This window comes from Barbus barbus, assembly GCF_936440315.1.
Source record: "Barbus barbus genome assembly, chromosome: 46".
In the NCBI taxonomy this organism is placed as follows: Eukaryota; Metazoa; Chordata; class Actinopteri; order Cypriniformes; family Cyprinidae; genus Barbus; species Barbus barbus.
This window is the reverse complement of record NC_136724.1, coordinates 17,330,151-17,340,314: the sequence shown is the minus strand read 5'-3', so window position 1 is coordinate 17,340,314 and position 10,164 is coordinate 17,330,151. Positions and strand designations below refer to the sequence as shown.

General features: G+C 34.8%; 1 protein-coding gene across 1 annotated transcript in view; it reads left to right on the top strand.

Moving 5' to 3' along the window:
- Positions 1-10,164, top strand: part of LOC306864700 (fibronectin type III domain-containing protein 3B-like) — a 60,768-nt gene that overhangs the window by 27,322 nt on the left and 23,282 nt on the right. The window contains exons 4-8 of the mRNA XM_079408862.1: positions 1,120-1,196; positions 3,845-4,076; positions 5,015-5,296; positions 8,130-8,188; positions 9,948-10,090. Of these exons, the coding sequence (XP_079264988.1) occupies positions 1,120-1,196; positions 3,845-4,076; positions 5,015-5,296; positions 8,130-8,188; positions 9,948-10,090 (793 nt within the window). The remainder of the gene's footprint in view (positions 1-1,119; positions 1,197-3,844; positions 4,077-5,014; positions 5,297-8,129; positions 8,189-9,947; positions 10,091-10,164) is intronic.

Sequence of the window (10,164 nt, the reverse complement as noted above, 5' to 3'; positions counted from 1 at the left end):
TAATTTACAAAGAATAAATTACATTTTAAATGTAAAATCGAAGTCATTTTCTGCTGAATTTGAAAGGCCATGCTGCTACTAAAATCAGTTTTGTGTTAACCTGTTTTACCAACGCTGATGCTAAAAAGTAAGCCACATGATGATTCAAAGTTCATCACAAGTAGCTTTTCCACATACGGAGGTAAATACATGATAAATAAAAAAAAAAAAAATGTGGATGAATGTGCACAGTGTCATGCGCACAAATGCAAAACACCATTGTTTTAAACCATGTTTTAAACAACATGAGCTGTGACAAAACCCTAATATACATAACTAATAACAAACATTATTAAGAAGCACAATTACTTACTCAAAATACCATTAAATATGAGCTGTCACAGGGAATTCTGGGAATGCCAGTTTATGGGTTTTCAGTGTAAATTGTAACAAGATGAATTGTTCTTTTTCACTTCCACAAACTGTACATTCAACAGTATTTTAGTGTGAAATTACATGAAATGTAAGGTTAGATCTATTAGTTTTTCCTTGTATATAAGGGAACTCACGGTAAACAATTAACAGTTTTTACTGTAGCATTTTTTTTACAGTGTGCTTATCCAACTTTAAAGCTGTACAATAATATGGTATACATTTTGTGACGATCTAAAGAATTAAGCAGTTGAAATGTGCTATAGTGTGTATATATATATATATATATATATATATATATATATATATATATATATATATATATATATATATATATATATATATAGCTTTAAGTGAGTGTACTGTATGTATGGAGATAAAGATGGATGTACTATATCCTTTAAATATGTTGCTGGGTGATAATATAGATATGATATTTCATAAACAATTGCGTAGTTGAGATTTGCTATATAGTATGTCGCTTGAATAGAATACAATGAAGAGAATTTGCGTTTAACTTGTGTAATTCCATCTCTTTAGCATATACGTGTCTTATTACCAACGCATTCCTGTTTTTCTGCTGTTTTCTCGTAGCCCCTGGAATTTTCTTTGCTTATCCTTGCATTACGTGATAGAATGAGAGGGCGGAGTCTGCATTGTGTTACTGTTTGATTGACTGCTTTCTTCTCTTTTTTTTTTCTGCCTCAGGGCCTGCTGAAGTTCCCATGATGTCACCGAACGGTTCCATTCCACCAATCCACGTTCCTCCTGGCTACGTCTCCCAGGTAACCGGCAGGAATGGGTCAGGGTCATGCGTCGGGGTGGCGAAACCTCTCCCGCACAATGAGGATGTGATTTCACCCCTCACAGGCGAATATCCCTTTCTTGGAAACGCGTTTACAAAGTGTGATTCTAGTATGCAGCAGCCAAACAAACAACAGAAGAACAGGCGCAAAATTCCAAGTTGTTCCTCTTTATGGAACGGTGTCAGAGTTTGCTAAAGGTCGGCGGCAGTGACATTTCAGTAGAAAGGTCAAAAAACTCTTGCAGAGAGGGCAGGAAGAAGGGTTCGAGTTGTGGGTGTAATAAATCAGTGGGGGGGTTATAATGGCGCAAAGGTCACTCGTGTAAATATGATTCATTAGCGCATTCCACCCGAATGTGAAGGGCAGGACCAGCACACCAGTTTCTCTCTTTTACCTTCTCAACAAGATGGAAGCTTTTTAGCACAAGTGCATTAATATGAAGGGATAATAATGCTCGTTGTGTGTGTAATTGTTGCTTTGTTGCCTCAGAAAATGATGGGAAATGTTTTATTGCACAAGCATGTGGCCTCATAAACATCAGTTTTTATTTACCTCTACACAGAATCCATGTGGACTAAATGTACAGTCAACATAAAATATTGTTCAAAAGTTTGTGGTCCGTAAGATTTTTTTTAATGCTGTTGAAGGACATTTTAAAAAACAATTTATTTGATCAAAAAAAAAAAAAAACGGTAATATTGTGAAATATTTTTACAAATTAAAAGTTATTATAATTAATAAAAAAATCTAAAATATTTTTTTTTCAGGATTATTTGATTAATAGAAAGTTCAAATGAACCTTTTTAACATTATAAGAGTGTTTACTGTCACTTTGATTAATTGAATGCATCCATGCTCCATAAATGTATTATTTACTTTAAAAAATAAAAAATCTTACTGACCCCAAATTTTTAAAGGGTATCACATTATCGTAATAATGTGCCATACGTTGATACTATGTATGAGTTAATTACCTGTCCGGATATGCTTGAGTCACAGTGTCTTGATATTATGATTTAAGATTTATTTTTAATGTTATTGAATAAATCCAGAAATTGAGATTGTAGACGTCTGAGATTAATTAATAAAATTAACACTTGATTTAAAAAATACTACTTAATACTAAAATGAACATATTAACAATTTCATATCAACAGTTAGAACTGAACTTGATAAAATTATTTAAAAAATGAATTTGTTGATGTGAGCAATTGTTGGTTCTCCTGAAATCACTGTGATGTTCAATTTTTTTGACATATTCTGATACTCTGTTTTTGCAGAATATGCAAACTCAAACATAAATTTGAGCATGTTTTCCCCACATGTCAGTATTTATTTCTGGACAAAATTGGTATTGACCATCATTTTTTATTATAAATATTGAGTGAACACTTTTGTGTACTGTTTGCCAGAAAACACTACTCATCACTGCATCTTCAATCTCATTACATCAATTATGAACCAGAAAATATGAACCTCCCAGGGGGGCTTAAAGGTACATGCTGTGTACGTGTTCTAATAGCTCACTGCTTGAAGGCATTTCAGAATCAGAATCAGAATGAGCTTTATTGGCCAAGTATGTTTACACATACAAGGAATTTGTTGTAGTGACAGAAGCTCCACAGTGCAACAGAAAGACAGCAACAGGACACAGATAATAAAATAACAATATACAAATATCCAAATAGGCAGTGTACAAAGCAGCAAAAACACAATATATAATATAGACAGCTATGTATGTACAGGTCAAGTATGTGCAAATTAGAAATGAGAAAATAAAAATAAAATAAGTGAGTGTGGTGAATGGATAGTCTATTATAGTTGTGTGTTCCACGTTTATTGTTGAGTGTTCATGAGATGGATTGCCTGAGGGAAGAAACTGTTCCTGTGTCTGGTCGTTCTGGTGCTCAGAGCTCTGTAACGTCGACCAGACGGTAACAGTTCAAAGAGGGCGTGTGCTGGATGTGAGGGGTCCAGAGTGATTTTACCAGACCTTTTGGTCACTCTGGATAAGTACAGTTCTTGGAGAGTGGGGAGGGTTGTACCAATGATTCGCTCAGCAGTCTGGACTACTCTCCGTAGTCCTCTGAGGTCAGATTTGGTGACCAAGTTTGGGTGACCACGCTGGTCAGCATGGGTTATAAATTGAGGACAGTGTGTTGATTCTCCCATGTGAACTGTACTAGCAGATCTGTGATTCCTGGAAACATCCTCCATGCAGATGTGTGATTCCTGGAAACATCCTCCATGCATGCATTCCTCCAGTGGAATGTAATTGATAGCCATTCCATTAGAAGGCTTTGTTTACTTTTGCATTCCTGCCCTTTGTTTAAATTCAAGTCACCTTTATTTATATAGCGCTTTTAACAATACAGATTGTGTCAAAGCACTTAACAGTATCAAATTGGAGGATAGAGTGTCAGTAATGTATAATAATAAGATTAAACACTCAATTTTCAGTTAAAGGCATTTCATTAAAGTGGCACTGAATGTCTGTGGTTGCCTCGTAACTGCTGGCACGTTAGATCCAGTGTTGTTTGTCGGGTGGGGCACTAATGGCTGAGATCAGAGAGTCTGTGAGGTTGGGAATTGTTTGGCTTGACGTCTGTGGATGTTTGTATTTTCAGGTTCTGGAGGACAACACGGGTGTGCGGAGGGTTGTGGTCACGCCTCAATCTGAATGTTATCCTCCGAGTTACTCTCCAGCTCTGTCCCCGAGCCACCACATTCACCCGCCATACCTGACGCACCCACACTTTATTCCGGCTTCACATACGTCATATTATCCCCCAGTCAGCCCTGGTGACGTGCCTCCACACCAGTTTTATCAGCACCGACTGCCACCCATCTATCCGGAAGGTAAGCATCATAGTCCACTCTAGACTAAAGGTCCTGGTCTTATTCACTTATTTAAACACATACTTCAGTGAGGATGGGCAACTGTGTCTTTGTACTGAATCATAACACTGTCCTAACCAAGCTCAATATGAAAGAGAAATACCACACAAAGCTATGAAAACACAACACAACTAATCTGAACATTTATTACCAGTGAAAAGGTGGGACATGCTTGATTGAATATTTCTTGTGGTTTTAAGGAAATATTTTCTTATTCTTAAATGATTGAAATCCTTTTTTAGACTAATATACAGTTTAAACTAAATATGAAATATAATACATGCGTTTTATATCTATCATATAAAATGTGTGAATTGCATTTAGTTTTCATTTATTTTCATTTGTGTGGTCACATACAGTGCTGAATAAAATTACTTTGTGGACAAATATAAATTGTATGTTGAATATAAAATGTTATTAATATTACTGTATTTTATAATGTTATTTATATAAATGTAATTTGATTTATTTGACATTTTTGTCCTCATGTGAATACTGAATATGTACTGAATATGAAATATATAATTATATTAAATTTATATTTTAAATATATGAATTTCTTGGCTGTACTAAAATTAATTCATATGTATCCACATTGCTGCACAAAATTATATTTGTAGGTGAATAAAAATTGTGTAGTGAATATAAAAATATTACATTTTACATTTAAGACTTTTTTTACATATTACATATTTTTTATGGATTATAACATTTTTACTTTTTTATTAAACTACATTTTAAATATTTTGAAATTAATCAAAATATACAGTATAAAGTATATCAGTAATTATGTTTTACATAAATATATGTTGCTTTGTTTAACATTTTTGGCTCATGTGTATGCAACGCATTTGCTTCCTACTTTCCATAGTGTAATTACGATCTTTGTCTTATCTCAGAGATCATCCCACTGTATAACGTCTCCACTTTCATGGGTCATGAGGAGTACTGTAAACCTCCACCCAAGAAGCTCAAACAGCCGGTGGAGCGTACAAGTCTAAGTCAGGTGACCAGCTCGCTGTCCAGCAGCTACAAGAACACCACGGCCTGCACCACCACCTCTAACGGCTATGGCAAGAGCCACAGCAGCCCTGGAGGAGGAGGACGAGGAAGCCCTGGCAACAAGAGGCCAGATCGAAGAGCCAGAGGAAGCCCCAAACACTCAGACACTGAGCCACAGGGTGAGCTAAGTCGAATTTAAAACACCTCTAATTTAAGACACATCTTGCTGATTTTGTTCTCATGTCTCTGTCGTATTTTCATACATGTGGCAACAGCTGAGAGCAAAAAAAAAAAAAAGGAATATTTCCAGTGTCAGCTGGACTCAAATAAAAGCAGTCAGAGCTGCTGACTCTGTTGAGATAAGTCAACAATCTTGTCCACATCTGTTGACTTTAAAGTCTCATTTCCATGAAGTTTTATGGGTCCTTACCTCTAAGCCTTTGTTTTCGAGCTGTTATATCAGTGTCAGCACTTATTCTTAGTGTGAAACACACACATTGGAAAAACAGTAGATAGTGCAGAAAGCAAGTGTGAATGTAGAAGAGTGCCCACTACTGGTGCAAGACAGTCAGTTGCTTGAATGAAATAGGCTGGGAATACTAAAATACTATTACTGCTGCTGGAGTATTTAGTTGTGCAGTACCCTTCAAATGTGTGGGGTCAGTAATATTTATATTTCTAATAAATGCTTTTCTTTTGAACTAATCAATGATTCATCAATGAATCCTGCAAAAAAAAAAATCACTAAAGAAGCAGAGCTGTTCCCAATACTGATAATAATAAAAAATGTTACTTGAGTACCAAATCATATTAGAATTTTTACCATATGTGTTTTTCAGGAAAAATAAATGTCTTCCTTATTTATATAATTATATAATTTTTTTCTTGGCTTATTTGATAAAACTGAAAGGTCAGAAATGAATTAATCAATAATAATTAATATAAACAACTATTTATTTCCAAAATGTCTTTTTTTCCCCCTTTTTTTATATTTTGGTAAAATATTGAAATGTTTCTTATTTTTATTTGGTGTCATTTATTACAACAAAACTCTAAATGTTTATATTTAACTGTTGTTTTAATAGATAATGATACTATAACAATTCATGTTTAGGCTTAACTGTGACTGATTTTTTTTTTTTAAAGAATCGGGAGAATTAATGAGTCATTTGTTGACTCATACTATGCTGGTTATGCTATATGGTTGTATGTCTTTTATAGTTTTATTTTGTGTTGCTCAGTCTTTCTCATTATTTTCACTGCAGCATTTATTTAGCTGTAAGGAAGAATCCGTTTTTAATTACCAGTCTTAGTACACATTATTTGTTTCAAGAATATAGTATACAGTGACCTTGAAGAATTCAACATAGCCAAGGATTCCAAAACGGGATGTAGCTGTACAGATCAGATGGTGGATGAATGTGGAACACATGTTGCTTGAGATGCAGTAGATTCCATAATTCTCCGTATCATCGTTTCCTTTTCTTTCATCATTCCTTTGAAAACAGCTCACTCTGTCTCGCTGTTTTCCTCTTTGTTCTTTAATGTCTTATCTTACCCTGGTCTTTGTTCTTGTGAACCTTTGGTTCCCATGACTCTGTGTGTGTTAAAGAGAGAGAGAGGGAGAGTGTGTGTCTGTGGCAAAACCACAGTGTATAATGGGACCCAGATCTCTTCCTGTCTGAAGTGACAGCACAAGTCTGGTCCGTGTTAAAATGCTCAGGGAAAAGGCATGGCGAATTAAATCAAGAGAGATGAAGACGAGCTGATCCTGTGGAGAATGTCTGAGAAGATGCTCCGATCTGGGTGAAATGCATGACATCAGATGTTTAGACTTGATCTTCGGTCTCCAGCGGTGTTCAGGACTTTACTGTGGCTTGTCAACAAACCACTCATAATTTCAACTAGTTAAAGCAAGTCTAGCTATGCTTTTGAAAACTTAGCTACTTATAATACAGTTCAAAATGAGGTACCCAAAACATTTGAACGATAATGCTTAAGAACAACTTTATATTTTTATCAATGTTGTAAACGGCAGAAGGAGATACTTTGATTAATTAATGCATTTATTTTAAATTAATACAATTATATTTTGTAACATTATATAGATGCTTACTGTCAGTTTTTATCAGTTTAATGCATGCCTGCTAAATACATTTTCTTTCTGAATTATTTTAAACAGTTTTTTTTACATTTAATCCCACCAATGAAACAATACACTGTAATTTATTGTATCATTTTGCAAAAATATTTTAATAAATATTGACAATTTAGAAAAAATAACATGCTTTTTTGTTAATTAGAACGTCAATTTTGAAATAGTTGCAATTATGAGAAAATGTTAGCAGAAATACCTTTTTTTTTTTATTAATGAATTAATTTTAACAGGCTTCCACTGGTAAAAATGCAAAGTACTGTATTACAAAAATTAGTGACGTTTATCAGTTTTCTGCTGAAATGTAGTTTGTAAGATCACTTTACTGCTCAAAATTGTTTTTCCAACACTGTCGTGACTCCTTTGAATCCAATGAGTAATTCAAGATCACTTTGACCTGTTTTTAATCCATACATGGAGTGGAATCTCTCATTTTTCCACTCTTTTCCCCCTTCCGCTAATAAAATAAAGAATCCGCTGAAAACATCCTCGATCTCTCAATCCCAACAACATCGTATTGGGGGAAAACCATGGAGGTCAGTGTGGGTTCGTGTTGCCATGACTTCATCGCAGTGATGACTCATTGCAGGAGCCCCTTGGGCCCCATAAGAGCCAGACCTATGAGCCTCACTCCCCGACAGACACTTTCCGACCCGGCTCAGGCCCAATCCGACAGCCCCATCCATCAGGACGTCTCTATCGCCTCAGATCTGTGTCTCTGTCTGGAGATACTGATTTTATGTTCTCTGTATTTCTTTCTCTATGCAAACAAGCATTCAGATGTTACAGACACACACACACTATGATTTATGACTGATAGGAGACGGATGGCTACATTTAATGTGTTTTCTGTGCAGATCAAGATGTGGACACGAGACGAGTTCAGGCTGTGCCATCAGGAATGGACAAGCCGCAGGTGTGTGATTTTAAATCATGTCATCTCACAAATCTCCTTTCCTTTCAGCGAATCAAAAACCATCAATGTTGCCAGTTATTGTTTTATTTGTCCTGCATGATACTATAAATATTCTATTATTTGGAAAGCTTTACATGACTTTTTTTGCATTAGGGATATAAACACCAAACGCTAAGTTTTAAACTATTTTAAACATTGTTGGAATGATACCTCAAAGGAGAGTTATTGTTTCCTCTCTAAACAGATGTGAGGTTTTTTTTTGCATGGTGGACGATGAAATTGGTTGGGGAAATCATATAAACTTGAGTCTAGGGATCAGATTATCATAGAGTAGGGTGACCATACATCCTTGTTTTCATATTTGTGGAAGGTAATGACTGAAAAGTAGTTTGACCAATAGCGTGCAGGTATTATACATAATCGACCAATCGTGGCATGCGAGAATCTAGGATCTACAGAGAATGATCAAAGCAATGCAAATACACACACATACAGTATAATATATGAGGAGTGTAGCAAAACATTGGAAATTTGGAAATCCCGGCCAGGATATTGCCTGGAAAAATAGGGTGCATTATTATAGATGACTTGGCAATCATCCAGAACACCCTAGAATCCTCATAATAATGTGTTAAACCCACTCTGCACTGAGCAACTGCATAAGGACTCCTGAAACATGAGGATTGTAATTGTTTAGAGATGGTCAGAATGACGCGATTCTGTTTCCGTTCACGAGGGGGCAGCAGCTGTTAATGAATGGCTTAATGGTTCATTGATTGGTCACATCAATATGTTTTTCTCATCTCTGCTGTGTTTTATAATCTTCGTCTCTTTCTTTGAGTGGGAAGACATGTTATATATGCGTTTAAGGTTTAAAATGTGATATTGATGTACAGGAGACCAAAAAAGAATATATAGAATACATTGATTATTAAAGAATATATATTGAAAATATATTATCATTAGATTGCTTTAGATGTAGCGTTTCAATAAAAAACACAAAAAGGTTTTAAGGTTCAAATTGTAAAACAATAGATATACATATATCTATATTTATACATATTTTATATTATATATTTAGCGTAGATTGAGTAACTGAACATATACTTTTTTTACCATTTAAGTTTTTTTTTTTTTTTTTGGTGTGTATTATCAAGATGAGAAGTTTACTGATGCAGCCGATGCATAGATGTTTGTGAACATACTCCTTATAGCTCTTGCTTTCCTTCTTTACTTATACAAAATCGCTTGGTTTGAATGCAAAACAGCAAGTGTCTGAAAAATAGTCTGGTTTGCCGTAGTAGCCTTGGCACCCGAATTAAGTACTGTTTACAGCTGTCTAGATTTATTGATGTACCAGACATCATAAATAATTGGAAATGGGCCTGCCTTTCAGTTGTCTCACTTTATTTTGAACTGTTAGTCTTCTCCAAGAAAATAGTTTTGGACTGTCACTCTTGTTGTACAGCCTTTTTATATAGACTGATTAAAAATAAATGAATAAATCTTCAGATATTTTCAGCAATATTGTTAAAAAACATTATTGTATTGCAAATACAATTTACAAGAATATTTAGTATATTTCTAAAAATATATACTACATAAAATATTATATAATTAAAAAGTATAAATAAATATACATTATACATATATAAAATATTATTATTATTTAAATATTTACTTTTAGATTTGGAGGTTAAATTTCAGGCAATTATGTTTTATAATAAAACTTGAATCTGTCTTTATTTTGGGCCCTCAGGTGTCTGACGTACAGTCCCGCTCAGCGCTTGTGTCATGGACGTCTGTATCCGGATCATCTGGACGAGTCCCTTCCTGTAGTTACGAGCTCCAGCTCATGGACAAGGACAAGGGCCGAGATGGGAAATACAAGGTTGTGTATAGGTAAGGGCCTCTGTTTAGATTAATAATTTTATTGATGTATGTGTTCTGAATCACTAAAGCTATTTGTTTTCGCT